The following is an 18,532-nucleotide window of genomic DNA, read 5'->3' on the forward strand; positions in this document are numbered from 1 at the left end:
CAATCCTCGGTGTTGCGCCCGCACCACGCTCAGCCAGTGAGTGGGAACCAGTCTCCACATGGGATCCGAACCCTCGGCGGGAGCACCGTCGCACTCCCAAGTGGCGCACTCTCCAGCGCGCCACCGGGCCGGCCCATTCATCCCTTATTTTTAGGAAGGGATTAGTCATATTTCTATCTTACATATTCCTTTATATGTTCTTTAAAATACTTTAATTTTTAATTTTATTTTATTAATATAATTTTTAATTGAGAAATCATAATTATATACACTTATGGGGTAAATTGTAATGTTTTGATATATTTATACAATGTTGAGTGATTAATTCAAGCTAATATATCCATCACCTCACTATACTCATTTTTTTGGTATTGGTAAGACATTTGAAATTTACTCTTAGCTGTTTTGTAGTAGACATTATTATTAACTACAGTTACCCTGTTGTGCATTAGATCTCAAAATCTTATTCATCCTAACTTATACTTTGTATCCTTTGACTAAGATCTCATTTCCTTTATACAGTCTGTATAGTATTTTCATATGATATAACAAAGGAATGTACTTAATAAATGTTTTAATGAGTGAGGGATTTCATTCTTAAAGAATGAGCAATCAGGTTTTTTTTTTTTTTACTATTTTCAAGAAGATTATTCTCTAGATTCTCTTAGGGAATAATAAAATTAATATTTATTATTAACAAATATTAATATTCTTCCTTTTGAAAACAAATTTTAAAATTCTATCTAGTATGATTTATTATAACTTAAGCTCCTACTCTGGTCATCAGTAGATAGAAAACGTGGTTTTATTTTACATACTGGCCTTTGTATACTTTATGATTATTGCCAACATCACCATCATTTTATGTTAAATCTGTTTATGTCTCTTAGTTACCTTTATGTGCTTTCTTTATGCCTTCAGTTTTATTTTATAATTTTTTTTTTCCTTTTTGTCTTTTTTTCGTGACCGGCAACGGATCGCAACCCTCAGTGTCGCGCCCGTACCGGACCGGGACCGGCCACGGGATCGCAACCCTCGGTGTTGCTCCCGCCCCTCGCTCAGCCAGTGAGCAGCCGGTCTGTATGTGGGATCCGAACCCTTGGCGGGAGTGCCACCGCGCTTCCCAAGCGGCGCACTACAGCAGTGCGCCACCGGGCCGGTCCTTATTTTATAATTTTATAATTTATTTTTTATAATTATTTTATGCTTTCAGTTTTCACAAACTTTATTCATATCTTTCAGAAAGCTCATGACCCATCTGCCAAGTCCATTACAGGAGGAAGCATATATTCCCCAAATATTCCCAAGCTTTTTGCAAATCTTAAATTAAAAAAAATTAAAAATGGTTTTAATTATTATTTAAAGTTTTAGGTTTTTATTTAGGCTGTGTAATTAGCCTACTTAATTTTGTCTTTCTTAATTTACTCAGTGATTTTTTGAGCATGTATGTATCCTGGTGCATAAGAGAAAGAAAGGAATCAAAGAAACAGACACAGACACCCCCATACCCTCATGGAGTTTCTATGCATTAAAAGTAAAAAATCATAGAATCTCTAAGTGTTAAACCCTTTTTTGGTGAGTAAACAGATTCAGAGAGGCTAAAGGAGCTACCCAAAACTCATACAGTGAGTTGATGAAGTTAAGGACCTGGACCCAGATGTCCTTGTTTCTTGTCCAGTATTTTGTTTACTCTGCAGCAGTGCTTCTCCCTCCAATTTTGCTTCTTTGCATCAAGAGAAATATACCAAGAAAGATACATTGAGTGAGCTAAGCATTAGCAAAAATAGTATTGTAATAATCAAAAAAATTAGCGAACCATTATAACTAGATGGCTTTTGTCAGTAAGCAATACAGCAAGTCATTCTTTTCTTACCTTCAGCTAGAACACAGAGAGGATAAATCAGCATCCATAGTGTTTGACTGAGCCATGTCAAGACAGCATAGGATATTCCTGTGACTGATAACATGCTATAAGTGTACCTGAAAGGAGACAAGGAGCTAATAAACATCATTTGCTGCTGATGTCTGGGAAACAGATAAAGAAAATATCTTACCAAATAATTAAATACAGGGATAAAACTAAAGTGTGCAAATTACATATTTTATTACCTATAATTAAGCAAGAGAAGAGTTTTTTTTAAAAAAAAAATTGGGGGCAAAGGGACCATGTCATTCTGGAGTGTCTCATGGAGTGGATCATGGATAGTTGTGGAGCTGAAGGGAGCAAGAATGTAACTCTTATCCCTCAAGAAATTACAATTACAAGTTTCCTTAATAAGTAATTTCAATTTCATTAAAAAGCCAAGCCCATTTTACACAGCATACTTACATACTAGGGTTTTTAAGATAGGTGTACTTGTAAATATCTCAGGAATTAATTTAAAGTTACAAGTTTCCTTAATAAGTAATTTCAATTTCATTAAAAAGCCAAGCCCATTTTACACAGCGTACTTACATACTAGGGTTTTTAAGATAGGTGTACTTGTAAATATCTCAGGAATTAATTTAAAAATAAAAATGTGACTTCCAAATTCTTATTTGGCATCCTTTTGCTTCTGTAGTCATGCCATCTTGTGATCAATTAAAGAACTGGTTTTGGGAGCTGGTTTTGGGTATAGTAGGTAACTTTAAACCTCCCATCGTGGTATAATAGATGAAGTAGTAGACATTTTTTATTTCTCTGGCTAGGCCAGTGGTTCTTAGGCTACAGCATGCATCAGAATCACCTAGATGGATTGTTAAAGCACAAATTGCTGGGTCCTACCCCCAGAGTTTCTGATTTGGTGGGTCTGAGGTAGAGCCAGAGAATTTGTATTACTAACAAGTTCCAGGTGAGGTTGATGCTGCTGATCTAGGGACCAGGCATGGAGAGCCACTGGTATAGGCAATACATACATATGGCAAAACAAAGAACACACAAAAAAACCCTTGGAAACATAAATGGAGAAAAGCAAATTTTTCTCTCATTCCAGGACCAGAATTCCACTCCTCAGAGACAATGACCAATCAGATTTTTTGTGTATTCTTCCAGAAATGTTTTGGCATATACACATCTAAGTGTATATTTAGTATATACAATATATACAAACAGTACAAGCTCTCACTAACATGGCATGTTATCAAACTTTTTAATCTTTACTAATCTAAGTGAAAAATATTTCACTATCTTTTTTTTCTCTTATTAGAAGGCTTGGTAAGCATCTTCTCATATGTTTAAAAGCCACTCTTGATGAAGTCCAATTTATATATTTTTTAATTTGTTGCTTGTGTTTTGGTGTCATATCTAAGGATTTATTGCCAAATCCAAAGTCATAAATATTTACCCTTATATTCTAAGAGTTGTATAGTTTTAGCTCTTGCATGTGAGGTAAGGGTCCAACTTTATTCTTTTTCATGTGGATATCCAGTTGTCCCAGCACAATTTGTTGAAAAGACTATTCTTTCCCCACCAAATGATCTTGGTATCCTTGTCAAAACTTAATTGACCAAAAATATACAGTTTATCTCTGGACTGTCAATGCTATTCCATGATTGATCCTTATGCCAGTACCACACACTTGATTATTGTTGCTTTGTAGTAAGTTTTGAAATTGGGAAGTGCTAGTCCTCCAAATATGTTCTTTTTCAAGATTGTTTTGGCTACTCTGGGTTCTTTGAGTTTCCATGTGAGTTTTAGGATCTGCTTCTTGATTTCTGCAAAGAAACCGGCTGGGATTCTAATAGAGGTTGCAGTGAATATGCAGATCAATTTGGAGAGTATACCATCTTAACAATAATAAATCTTCAGCCCATGTAGGATGTCTTTCCATTTATTTAGGTCTTTAATTTTTTTCAACAATGTTTTGTAATTTTCGGTGTATAAGTTCTGCACATCTTTTATTAAACTTATTCCTAAGTACCTTATTATTTTTGATGCATTTGTAAACAGAATTGTTTTCTTAATTTCATTTTAGGATAGTTCATTGCAGATGTATAGAAATACAATTGATTTTTGTATATTCATCTTATATTCTACAACCTTGTTAAACTTGTTAGTTCCATTCTCTTTTTGGTCAGTTCCTTATGATTTTTCAGGTATGAGGTCATGTTACCTGCCAGTAGACATAGTTTCACTTCTTTCTTTCCAATCTGGATGCCTTTATATTCTTTTTTTTTTTCTTTCCCTAATTGTCATGTCTAGAACTTCCAGTACAATGTTGAAAGAAATGGCAAGAGTGGGCATTCTTGTCTTGTTCCTGATCTTAGGAAGAAAGCATCAATCTTTCATCATTAACTATCATGTTAGCTATGGATTTTTCATAGATTCCTTTATCAGGTTAAGGAAGTTCCCTGGTCCTTACTTTTAAAAAGTCATTCTAAGGTGGGTTGGGAAGATAATTCTACCCCCATTTTACAGAGGAAAAAAATGAGTTTCAAAAATGTTAGGTGCACAGGAATTTCATTTCTAGGTATAAGAGAAATGAAAACGTGTGTATACAAAAGCTTGTGCAAAGATACTCATAGCAGCATTACTCATGGCCAAAAAAGTAGAAACAACCCAAATGTTCATCAGCTGATGAACAGATAAACAGAAATTGGCACATCAACACAATAGAATATTATTCACTCATCAAAAGCAACGAAGTACTGATACATGCTAAGTACAAGAAAGCCAGTCACAAAAGGCCACATATTGGATGATTCCATTTATATGAAATTTCCAGAATAAACAAATCCATAGAGAAAGTATATGAGTGGTTTTCAGGGGCTTGGGGAAGGAGGGTGAGAGGAGTGACTGCTAATGGGTATGAGGTTTCTTCTGGGGGTGATAAGAATGTTCTTAGACTAGATAGTGCTGATGATTGCACATCTCTTTGAATATGCTAAAAACCATGAATTTTATATTTTAAAAGGGTGAATTTTATGGTATGTAAGTTATATCTCAATAAAGCTGTTATTAAAAAAAAAAAAAGTTAATTTGCCCAAGATCATTTAGCAAGTAAGTAGTGGAGGTGGGTTTCATCCAGAGATTTTCTACTTTTTTGCAGAAAAGTCTTCCCATGACAGCAAGCTACCACTTTCAAAGCACAAGTTGTTTTTGTTCTCTAATGGGTCTCTTGAGCTTATCTGAGACTGAATCCTGAAAGAGTCACGCAGACCCAAGAACAATATACTGGAAGCTACAGTTCCAGATGAGGCTCCAATGTGTTATGACTAGGACGTCATGGGCTACAAAAGTCCATGAAGCTTGCTGCATGTCTACAAAACTATCAGTTAAAAAATGAGAAATAACTTACTAAGTTATATACGTGAAGAATTATAGTCATTTTAATTCCACAATTATTTCTTTCTAATTCACTCCAGGGCTCAACTCATTATTTATACATACTTTAATCTAGCTAAGTTATTGACAATATAATAAATACAGAATTTACATAACCTCAGCTAGAAAACAAGGGCTCTTTTGTTACCTATTGCACATCTTTCAAATGGGAGGGACAGTTATTTGTGGAAGCTGAAGTAGCAGTCAGGATACTTCCCCAAAGTGAGGAATAAGGGCTCACTGAGCAAAGGGGACTGTTTTATACCACTACTGCCAGAGATAAGACTAGGTACATCTCGTTGCAAAGTTTTTTAATTAGAAAGAAACTGAAGACTAGAGCAAAGGTTCCCAGGGGTTCATTAAAGGACTTAAGTTAGTCATTTGAACCTACTGGAATTGAACACAAAAATGTATGTGGAAGTGCTTTTTTTCCCCAGAGAGATGAGGCTCTATCTTTAAAATATTCTTAAATTGAAAGGGGGAGATAACTTAAGTTAGTCATTTGAACCTACTGGAATTGAACACAAAAATGTATGTGGAAGTGCTTTTTTTTCCCCAGAGAGATGAGGCTCTATCTTTAAAATATTCTTAAATTGAAAGGGGGAGATGGAAGGTGGAAAGGCAGGAATTGGTAAAGGGCCATGAAAATCAATTACATTGTGTAATGAAAAATAAAAAAAAAAAATTCTTGAATTCACAGAAACCAACTTTGTAAATTCTGCCAACAATAAAGTCCTATTTTGATTATTAAAATGACATGTACTAGAGCAAACGTAAGGAATGCCTTTCATTAGCAAACAGCTGTGAAGTTTATTCCATGTTAGTATTATGCCAAGACTTCTGCTGAAAACCTGAATGCACTGATTTGCTCTTGTAATACCACGGTAGGTTTTCATTACCTTCGATATGCCCACTATGGAAAACACTAAAAATACATTTCCATATCAAGATAAAATAACATGAAAAGGAGTTATGTTTTTCTGTCTCATTCATAGTAACCAAATGTAAGCAGTTATTACTGGTTTCCCTGTAGAAAGCAATTTGGCCTTGTTTTAAGAGATTATTTTGCCTTCTTACCTAACCAGATCCAATAGATTCCAAAAGATGAATAAAACACACACCACATATTTCTCTTGGACTTCCTCTTGACTGGTGATCACCACAAAAAGGATGATTATTCTCTCTGTAAGCTAACAAGGAAACAGCAAATTCAAGAATTAGGATCATCTATTAGGTCATGTAAGTAATTTTCTAATTTTAAAAACCAGAGCTCCTTCTAAAAGTACACTTCAGCTGGAAATATATATACTAAACTGTTAACAATGACTGTCTCTGAGGGAGTAGGGTCATGGGTGAATTTCACTTCCTCCTTTTTGTTTTTCTGTACTTTCCAAATTATATATAATGAATGAAAAGATAACATATTTGATCTAAATCAGGATATTTCCCTTCTTAGATGCTATAATGAAAACATGGTCTTTGCTCCAGAGAGGGTAGTAGTGGTGGGAGAGTGTGCAGCAATGACAGCCGTGTGTGTGCTATATATGGGTGCACAGGTGAGGGAGATACCTTCTGCCTGGGGAAAGAATGCAGAGAGATTCGTGAAGATAGGCGACATTTCAGCTAGATCTTGAAAAACGGACAGGAGTTTGTCAGGGAGACTAGATATGAGAAAGCGCATCCTAGGCAAAGGGGGCAGCCTGAGCAAAGAGGCAGAGGTGTGAAAATGAGAGGTGCCTTGGAGAGTAATGAGACCCACGGAGGGGCTATAGTGGAGGGTACATAGAAGAGAATAATATATGAAACTGAAAATGTGTTTGGGGCCGGGTTTTGAAGGGTTTTGAATGACAGGCTGAGAAAGTTCAATTTTGTCCGATAGAGAAGCCATTGTAGCTTTTGGGGGGGTTGGGGGGGGGGAGTAATATAATCCTAGCCCTCATAAGCTAGTGGAAAATGAAAAGAATTTAACATATTCTTGGAATATATGACATGTATATATACACTCCATGTCAGTAAGCACTTACAAGTCATTGAGAATTCACACATTTTTGGCTTAGCTCCAATTACTAGCCTCAGAAAAATACATTCCTCTTTCCCAACCTAAATATAAAGTGCCTTCTTATATTACTATATCCTGTACATTCTGCATTTTTGTGTGTTTTTTTAATAGAACACTTTACTCTCAATGGTCAAAGGGAAATATACTTGAAGGAGTGTATTAGGAGTAAAGGAAAGGGAGGATTGCTTTGTATTTTTCAATAGCCTTATTTATTTTTAAAGCGGATCAGGGAGAAAAGACTGGGATAACCTATGACTTAGAATCATAGGCTGTTAGTCCTGGAAAATCACCTAGAGGAGAGAAGTCCAAGATTTGCCAACAGTGGACCACATGATCAGAAATCCACATGTATAAGCTATATCAGCATGTTTATGACTACAGTGGTGAGTGGTGAGTCAAGAGGGTCCTTGCTTGGCTAAGGGGAATTAGGTATGATTCAAACCTTAGTCAATCTATGGGAGCTATCTACATAGCTGTTTTTCTTTGGTCAGTCTTTATACTGTAATGTCCTAAATTCTTGATTTAATTTAATTTTATAATGAATTCTACTGAACTGCAGTTATAATTACTGAATGATCCAACTTTGCTGTCATGATCCCTGGCAGCCTTCAGATACAAGATCTCGGCAGCAAACAGGTACTTAGGCACTACCTAATCTTGTATTTGATCAGTGCCTAGTAATTAGGAAAACCTAGTTTTTGCTAAAAATCTCAGGAGATACAGGCACATGAAAACATACAGCAGCCTTCAGATACAAGATCGCGGCAGCAAACAGGTACTTAGGCACTACCGAATCTTGTATTTGATCAGTGCCTGGTAATTAGGAAAACCTAGTTTTTGCTAAAAATCTCAGGAGATACAGGCACATGAAAACATACATATAACACAGATTTCTAAATATGTGGCTGACTATTAAAAAAACTTAGACACTTCTTGATAAACTGATCTCTAGGGTCCCCTCCAGGTATAACCTTCTGATACTAGCCCAACCTCACCTTTTTACAAATAAGGAATTTGGGAACCAGAGAAATTAAGTGACTTGCCCAAACTAATGGCAGACCTGTAAATACATATATCCTAAATTTCCAGGTTTCCAGAGTTGTAAGCTGCCCCTTAATTGATGAGGACAAAGGGAAAAATCTCCTAAAAGAGAGAGAGAGACTGGAGCTGCATGATGAAATTCACCCTGTTGAAAATCATCACTTCATCTGTGGAATGCTAGTGATAGAATCCCAGTTGCATAGAAAACAGCAATCAACATGCCAAAATAAACCAAACTACAACACACATACCTACATGTGGATATGTGAAGACTGCCCCCATATACAATGTTAATGTCAATCTAATTAGTTAACAAATTATCTGATGGTTATTTAACTCTGACTTGACCATTCAATGGCAATACAATGGGGGAATTTAGGTGAAGATGTTCTTAAATTGATAAAAGCCAATATTCATTGGTTACTTTGTGCTAGGTTCCAAGCATTTAATCTCCCTAACAACCCTAAGAAGTAGTTATTATTATTACCTGCCTTTTCCAAAAGACATGAATTTTACTAAATGAAAGTGACTTGCCTATACGTCTGGAATCAAAATCTGAAAAATGTAATTCTAACTCCTTTGTTCTGAAAAACTAAGACTTTTGCACCTTTGTTACTTTATGGGCTACTCCAGCACCTAACATCCAGGTTATAGTCTATTCTTTAAAATATGTTCTCCTCAAAAATTAAACCTTAAAACAAGAGCCTTTTTGATTTTCTAAATCAACACCAAAACACTTTTGAAGAGACTTTTAAAATTTATTAATTTCTTCATTATGATAATTTGACCAGTTATTTAGAGCTTTACGCTTGGGAGAACTTAGCACTCTGTCATTTTTAACAAATCCTATGAAAATATGACTATTTACTAATGAATGGTCTTATAATGTGCAGTGTAACTCAAAAAGGTAAAATAAAAGGTACAGTAAAAAAAAATCCTATAACTTCGGCCAAATTAAACATGGCAATAATGTGGTTTACTCAAAATATGGTAACTATAAAATAAAAATACTTTGCATTTTTATGTTTTATTTGGGAATCCTAAAGTCCTGGTTAAGCAATGACTGTAATTAAGTTGTTACCTTATAAATGGCAGGTAGAACTTTAATTATAAGCTATTGAAGGGGTAAAATGATACTTCAACTATAGGAAGAATTTCTAGAATCTTAAAAATAAATTAGTTTTATCCTCAAAGTCTATTATTTTGCCAAAGTGATAACTAAAAATATTTTAATCTTGTAAACTTTTTGAGAAAATTCCCTTATCAGAAATAGGAAGTGATATAGGGTATCTTTATATATTCAAAAACTACCAATTACTTTATTCTGTAAGACAAGAGCATTTAAATAATTCTGTTTATTTATTTATTTGTCATTCAATAGATACTTATTAAGTGTACTGTTCTGGGTCCCAGGGGATATAGCTGTGACCAACACCAAGTTCCTGCTCTCATGGTAATTACATTCTACTTGGTGAAATAGTAAACATATGTAGCATAATAGTTGAGAGCTCAGTAGCCAAATAGCCTAAATTTTTGCTATAACATTCACAACCTGTAAGACTGGGTAATTTACTTAAACTTCATGTTAAGTAATTATACTGGAGATAATAATTAGTATCTATTATTGTATAGTAATTATGTGCAGGATAAGATTTTGTAAAGATTAAATAAGTTAATGTACATAAAGAACTTAGAAAAGTGTTTGGCACATAGAAAGCTCTAAATAAATGTAAGTAATTGTTATTAAGAAAATAAATATATAAATATAAATTAATGTAGTGATTAGTATATTTACAGGAAACATTTTTGTACAGGGATAATAAAGACTGTCAGTGAATAAAAAAACTCAATCTCAGCATCTTTAAAATTATATTATGAATACAGCTTTGTGCTAATCACACCGAAGAACTCCATAGATCAAATGCAAATAAACAGAAGAAAAAATCTAAAATCTTACCTACAGAGTGAATTGTATGTAATTCATTCCCTGGAGGCTTCAAAATTTGACTCTTACAGCTCAACATTATCTTCAGTAGTTTTATCTCTAACAATATAAGCTTATTCCCAAATCAAAACTGGAGAGAAAAATCTATGTGATTTCATGGAAAGGTACAAGATTATTTAATCTAGCAATGCAAATAGGGACCTGCTTCACAGCTAAAAATAAATTAGGGTGAAACCTGTTGTTTTCCAAAAAGGATGTAAGACACTCTCCTTTGGGAATAGTTCATATTTGTCCTCTTAAGAGTCTGTGACTGTGAAATCTTTGGAGCAATTCTTGGCAAGCAGATTCCTGCTTGCCCTTATTAGAAATAGGAAATGATATTGGCAAATATAGAAATGGTTCATACAATTTGGGCTCATGAATGAAATTTCTGTAGGTACCATAATTTGGGGGTTATAATTCCTAGAGTTTTGATTTATAATTTAAAAAACAGTGTAAAAATGTGTAAAATTAGCACATGTCTAGCAGTGTTTATTATAATGTAGAGGGAAAGATGTGGAATCGAACCATTTTGATTTAGTTATAAATGAAGTCTTTTGCATTTAAAGCATTTCTCAGAAGGCGAGGGAATAAACTGTATAACTCTGAGGGTTTCCTGCAAGGGATATCAGTCTAATGTTGTGATACAAAGGTTTGTTTTGTGGTTATTTTCCCCTCTCCTTGAGATAAAACATCCTAAAACTATATCCATATATCAGCTCTTTCTCAGGCTTCCACACAAGCAAAGACTGAATAAGGCCCTTCAAAATCAGTGCTTCAGGATTGATAGTATACCCGTTCTATGAAAGCCCTGTTGTTTTGATACGTCTACTGAAATCAACTAATTTCCCCATTCAATATTTTTTTACTGAGCTAATTAAATATGCAATCTCATTTGGGAGGAAGGGGTTGGAGAGAAGAGATGCTTGGTTTCCATTTATACTATCATTTCTTATATGCTTCTTTTGGACATTTTTTCATTCCCATTTTAAAAATTAAAAAATAAAAAGTTTACTTCTTATGTAATTTTAATTGGCATGTAATTATTTCCAAAAATGGAAGTCTATAAATAGCTATTTGTTATGGTCTTTCCCTTTTCCCTTAGTATATAAAAAATGTCTTTCAAATGATTATAGTCAGTGGGTTTCTTTTCCTTTAGCAATTGGGTGTAATTTTAAAAATTCATATGGCTTTTTCCTAGGTGTCAAAATAAAGATGTGCATGTCAAACATTTCGACATGTACAGAACAAAGCACGGAAAACATATCTGCTCCCTGTACACACACCAACACTACCTTGATACATGTGATATTGATTGCCCAGCTAGCTAATCAGTCACTGCTGGTTGGAATTGTTTGTCTAGGTATTTGGGAAGACCTGTTCACACAAACAGAATTCAGTTTGTGGTTTAGCAATCTCTTGAGGGTAATATCAAAATAACATCACAATTGTGCACACGTGGTTTTTGGCCTACTTAAAAGCAGCTGGACACCATGCATTTTTCAAGATACTGTATATAATCATTGTCAGCAATAATTACCATGTTAAGTAATTCAGCCACTCTCTTAACTACAGTTTCTTCATTTATAAAATGGGGAAACAGAAAAACCAAGACTGATTACACAACCTGAGAGTTTTGTTTCATTATTTTAAAGCAGGGGCCTCCGAGTCATCTCAGAATGAGGGAATTCTAAGCGTCTGCAGAACTCTAATAAAGGAAATGGGGAGAAAATGAAACTTCACGATAGCTTGTTTTTGAAGTTTTCTCAAATACCAATTCCATTCTGAGAACCAAGGAAAAGATGGCAAGAGAACAAAAGAAATAGAGGGCAGATAAAATCTCAAAAGAGAAAAAGGAAGAAAAACAGCTACAACAAAAATTAATGATAATCAGCCCAATATGAGAATGGTAATTGTCTCCCCTAACGTGGTGATCCTGGCTTGTTATCTCCAACATCTAAAGAGTTAAAAATCATTTGAACTCCATTAATAGTAGGCTTTAAGAACTCACCTGTGAATAAATAGTGTCAATGTATATTTGCCAATATTTTTAAATTACCAAATCAGGATTTGGTTCTTTGATTAAAGTGATCATATTTCTATAAGCCATCAGATTTTTAATTAACAGTGATAAAAACTGCACTTAAATATTCTGGAATTTATGGAACTTTAGGAAATCAGATTTCTAAGTTATATAATTATTTCTATCATTAAGCAAGCCTAGATAATTTTGTAAAGCATAAAATAATGTGCACATTTCTAGCCACATTTCAGGTGCTCAGTCAGTGTTCTTTCTTACAAAGTTATCCATTCTCACTGGGAGCATTCCCTACATTGACAATAACTAAAATAACACTTTTCTTAATTTTGAAAATGCTGTTTTACCATGAAACTAGTACTAGCCAATTTAGCCTAAAATAATTTTAAAAGTCCTTTTTAAAAAGTATACCAAAAGAAAACACGACCTAGATTTTAGATTAATTGAATCACACTCCAAGCAAAATGATTCCATGTGATAGAATCCAACTTTTATTTAACCTGGGTTGTTAATTCTGTTCTCCAAGATTAGCATTATGGGATGCTGGTATTATGTACATTTTGGTTGTTTCAAACCTGTTAATAAGTAATAAACACCAATAAATCTTGTTCCCAAATAATTGCTGCTTCTGGGACAGATCTGTACTCTTTTTTATTTTGTAGGAAAATATGCTTAAGGGAATTCCATCTAGGTCTTAGCTAGTTAACTGACTACTATATTATTATTTCATACACTATTGCCCTGATTTTTATTTTACATATGATATCTCAGCTCTTAAAATGTCTTCATCCTGATGGACACTATTTCTCAACTTTTATTTGATAAATAAAATTGAAAATATCCCATAAACTTGTAATGCTAAGTTCTTAATAGGCTCATTGGGATTATACTGCTATTTTCGTTTTTTAAACTTTCATGGTATTTTAAGCAAATTTTAATACAGGGATCTATGCTACTCCTTCATTCAACAGAAAATTAAGGTGCATGTTTACATTCTAAGCACTTTGCTAGGTGCTGGCAATATAATAAGATTCTGACATATTTTAATTATTTTTACAATGTGAATTTATCAGATTTAGTTATCTATTTTTTGAATTTATTTGTGGAAATACTTAAGATTATACTCATGTAGATACCTATTACTGTAGATTTTAGGCACACATTCATGTAATCACCTAACATTTACCTCCCCTTTCTTATGGAAAATAGTACTTTTGATTTTTCTCACCTTAATCCAGCATTGATTCTCTACATTGAGTCTCTACTAATAAATTCCCCATCTTCTTTCACCCTGCCTTTAAAAAGAACATGGTCATCTGGAACTAGAAGCATGGCAGAGGGAACAAATAATAGCTAAGATAACAGCAATAGCTACCAAGTATTGTATTCTCAGCTAAGTGCCACAGATACTCATTATTTTCACAACACATGAGAAAATCAGGTTTGGAATGATTAAATCACTTGTTTAAATTCATACAAGAGGTAGAACTGGGATTTGAGCCCAGGTCTATGTGATCCTAAAGTCTATGCTTAGATGCTAAACTAGATAAAAATAAGTGATCTCCCCTTTCCATCTGTATTCAGTGAAAGTAGTGGAATGAATAAAAAATGTCTGGGGAATATTCTATTCTCTGGATAGGGACAAAGAGAACTTTTCGTTTTTTAATCCTATTTTTTACCAGGTGTTGCATGTGGAGTCCTTTCTCTGCCACAGCCCAATGGTTGTGGGTGGAATGATGTCACAGTGATAAGTAGAGGAGCCAGGCATCAAATCCAAGTCTGAATGTCTCCAGTGCCTTTCCATTGTCTTATACTACCCTGGGCAGTGTAGAATAAGATAATCCTTCCATGGAATTAATTCTCCTTATTAGTGTTTTAAGGCTTTTTAACTACCATCAAGTCAAGAGAGGCTGTAAATAGAACATTTCTATCATTAAGCAAGCCTAGATAATTTTGTAAAGCATAAAATAATGTGCACATTTCTAGCCACATTTCAGATGCTCAGTCAGTGTTCTTTCTTACAAAGTTATCCATTCTCACTGGGAGCATTCCCTACATTGACAATAACTAAAATAACACTTTTCTTAATTTTGAAAATGCTGTTTTACCATGAAACTAGTACTAGCCAATTTAGCCTAAAATAATTTTAAAAGTCCTTTTTAAAAAGTATACCAAAAGAAAACACGACCTAGATTTTAGATTAATTGAATCACACTCCAAGCAAAATGATTCCATGTGATAGAATCCAACTTTTATTTAACCTGGGTTGTTAATTCTGTTCTCCAAGATTAGCATTATGGGATGCTGGTATTATGTACATTTTGGTTGTTTCAAACCTGTTAATAAGTAATAAACACCAATAAATCTTGTTCCCAAATAATTGCTGCTTCTGGGACAGATCTGTACTCTTTTTTATTTTGTAGGAAAATATGCTTAAGGGAATTCCATCTAGGTCTTAGCTAGTTAACTGACTACTATATTATTATTTCATACACTATTGCCCTGATTTTTATTTTACATATGATATCTCAGCTCTTAAAATGTCTTCATCCTGATGGACACTATTTCTCAACTTTTATTTGATAAATAAAATTGAAAATATCCCATAAACTTGTAATGCTAAGTTCTTAATAGGCTCATTGGGATTATACTGCTATTTTCGTTTTTTAAACTTTCATGGTATTTTAAGCAAATTTTAATACAGGGATCTATGCTACTCCTTCATTCAACAGAAAATTAAGGTGCATGTTTACATTCTAAGCACTTTGCTAGGTGCTGGCCAGCTTTTCCATGGATGAGAAAATGACAAAGATGAGAAAAAATATGATCTCAGATAAGCTTTATGGAAATGATATTAATGATGTTGTGATATCAAATAACATGTGTATCTAGCATTTGGTTCCTATACATACTTGGTTAGTGCTTTCTGGATTTTTGTTAATTTTAAACACTGGGACTTAGGCCTCTGATCAGGACTTTTTAAGTTTGCATTGCAGCGGGCCTAGATGAAATACTGCACTTAGAAAAAGCTCAAATGAAAGGGAAACAAACGTTCCTCAAAATAGGATAAAATTTGTTGCTTTAAAATCAAATCCTGCTGTGTTTAGAATAACTTCTAGGGAAGATTTTGCTGTCCTTACTGCTTAGCAATCATTCACCGGATAATAATTTATAGAGCACTGACTAAGGGTTTCTCTTAGCAGCTACGGTGGACATTATCATTCCCATTTCAGAGATGATTCCAGAAGTAGACAGTCATGCTCTTATCCACTGCCCTACACTTGCTATAACACAGCATTATCAAGTACAGAGCTCTGTGAAGGAAGAAGGTAGCAGATGTTACAAGTTCAGCGTTTTAGATTGCTGTTGAGCTACTTAATCTATAGATTAATTCAGGAATTATCCTGAACCCCCATCTAGCTGTTTTTAGTCTGCCTTCCCCATGAGTCAGTTGTGTTTCTTAATAAAGTAGCTTCTATAATTGTAATGGCAGGATAATAATTAAGAAATAAATACACTGCTGACTAAGGCAACTTTTCCCACTGGAAAGGCAAAGCAGCAGAAGCAAGCTCATGGCTTGCAGCCCATGTGTGAGTGACCCCTCACATGCCCACACAGCCTCAGCTAACTTCCAAGGCCTAGAAGTGATGGCTTCTTTCTAAAAATATAAGGAAAGTTTTCCCATTGCCTCTGTTTTCCTCTGCCTGAGGACTTTCAAAGCTCATGGTTGAAATTCAGGCCTTTGGTTTGTATCTTTGGAGGTCCTTAACAAAGGCAAGAATTTATCTGTAGATTTTCAATAAGAAAAAGCAACATATAATAGTCTACGGTACCTTGGAAGTAGATTACTTATGATTTAGAAGTTTGAATTGATGAGCACAGCATGACTTTTCCCAGATACACTCTACATGTTTGTATTTAGCTGAAGCCAGCGGTTGCTCAAATTGTCAAGTCACTAAATAGTTGTAAACTGTGATTACACTTACCCATGTGGGGATGGAACATGAAGAAAATGTTATGTTGACAGTTATTTAGTGATTCATTTTTTAAAATTTGAAATGTTATTTAAAAGTGGTATCTTTACTTTTTATGAAACAGGAGGAAGCTTGTGACAAACTATTAATGCCAACTTTTATATATGTGATTAGTCATCTACAAAGTGTGTCATTTACACATTACTTTTTAAGGGAACCGAACAGAAGTCTGAAGAATATAAAGTTTGTCTTTCACTTATGTAGTCTCCAGTTACCCTAAACCTGGGGAATAAAAACACTGGAAGAATTTGATTAATTCCTGATTTCTCTGAACAAAATATATACTGGAATTTACAGATTTTCTCAAAAACCCCAAATTTGCTAAGTTTTGGTGCAGAACCAAAAAGGAACAGTGAAATGACACCATCCTAATGTCATGTCTATGTTTTTGGGACAAACTCTTTATTTGGAGGGAAGCCAAATCCCTTTCCCTTATCCCACCTTCCCCCTTCTCCAAAAAGGTTTTGTTTTTTGCAATAAGCAAGAAGTATGTTTACTGAGAAATATAAATTTTAGAGAAGTGAAGAATATTAGGTGAGGTTTGAAGAAGTTTAGAATGAATATATAAGCAGGACTAGGTGAGAACAAGGATTAAAAGTTAAAAATCAAAAGCTATTTTGGAGTTTTACCTTTTCCAAATGAAAAGAATCTGACTATCATATTTGTAAATATCCATGAGTGGCCACAGAACTGGATTAAGTAATAGATGAAAAGATAGGCATTCTTCCTATACCTATAAATACAGGAAAACACCGTTAAAACACTTCTTTTGTAATCATCCTTGCATCACTGTATGCATGTCCTTTAATGCACTGGTCAACCTGAGCAAGCAAAAGAAAACTGTTCCATATCAAAGTATTTTATTTGGTGGCCCCCAAACACATAGCACACAGTATCTGCTAAGTGTGTACTATCTATACTGAGTTCGCTGAAAACCAAATGCAGTTCTTTTTCAAAATCCACTTTCATCTTTGGTAAAGTTCTAATCTTGCTGCTCATCAAGGGATAAAAACAATCACTGCAAAGATGGCATTGAATATTTTTGAAAAATGGGTGCAGAGGGTTGATGTGGTGGTCAATATATGTTCCAGTAGCTCAGTCCGCCAAGCGCAGAACTTGAGGGAGAACTGGTTTACAGTTATGAGGGAGTAGTGATGGCGGGAGTCCCAAATGGCGGATAATTCAGTAATTGGACACACCTGACTTTTGAATGCATTATGTGATTGGGGTCAGTATCTTGCCACTGCCTCCTATTATATTTTGCAAGGGCAGATAGCTTCCTTCATCAGGCACATATAGAAAGCAGCATAGTTGCTCATGCCAGAAAAGGGAAGTCAAGCTGGGTTTAAAATTGTGTTGTGGGTTGCTGGGGAGATGACTAAGAGAAGATTGACAGATACACTGTTTGAGAGAATTAGGAAAAGCATTGTTTGAAGTGTTCCCTGGGGTTTCAGAAGGGTGGTGGGAGTGGCCCTGTCAGCGTAGACAAGGTTTTCTCCTAGTTGGAGATGTGAAACCTCTGAGAAACGAGGCAAGTAAGCTGGGAGGCAGAGACCCTGTAGCTGGATGATTTTATTTGGGCCCCCCATAGTTGACACGAAGTGCAAAAGGGTTGGGCAGAACAAATGCTATCAGTCCGCATCAGTCACCTGGCTTGTCGGTTAAACATACACATGCTCAGGCCCTGCCCCTGTACCACTGAATCAGTTCCTTGCAGCTGGGCCCTGGAATCTACGCGTGTGATGGGTGTATCTGCAGCAGGCAGATCTAAACACCCCCCTGCAATACTGCGTCTGAGAAAGTCAAGGGAAGGGCTGCAGGTGGGGGAGGAGGGGAGGGAAGAGGGACTGGCAGAGGGTGCACGGAGGGAAGGGGTGACCACTGGCTGTCCTGCCCATTTCCTTATCTGTAAAATTGGGGGGGCGGGGAATAACAGGCCTTTTCCCTAGGGTTGTCGAGAGCACTGAATTATCTAATGGCTGTCAAGTGCTCCAGGGAGTGTCGGACGCGGAGCTGGGTGGCGCTGCGGCCCGCTGGCTGGGGACAGCCCGGGCTCCGGCGGCCCCTCCCCCGG

The 18,532-nt window shown here is 35.3% G+C and overlaps 1 protein-coding gene across 1 annotated transcript in view; it reads right to left on the bottom strand.

Moving 5' to 3' along the window:
• Positions 1–18,532, bottom strand: part of PTPLAD2 (protein tyrosine phosphatase-like A domain containing 2) — a 32,467-nt gene that overhangs the window by 7,105 nt on the left and 6,830 nt on the right. The window contains exons 2-3 of the mRNA XM_008592700.1: positions 6,380–6,492; positions 1,874–1,980 (exon numbers count right to left, since the gene is read on the bottom strand). Of these exons, the coding sequence (XP_008590922.1) occupies positions 1,874–1,980; positions 6,380–6,492 (220 nt within the window). The remainder of the gene's footprint in view (positions 1–1,873; positions 1,981–6,379; positions 6,493–18,532) is intronic.

This window comes from Galeopterus variegatus, unplaced genomic scaffold (genome assembly GCF_000696425.1).
Source record: "Galeopterus variegatus unplaced genomic scaffold, G_variegatus-3.0.2 Scaffold8197, whole genome shotgun sequence".
In the NCBI taxonomy this organism is placed as follows: Eukaryota; Metazoa; Chordata; class Mammalia; order Dermoptera; family Cynocephalidae; genus Galeopterus; species Galeopterus variegatus.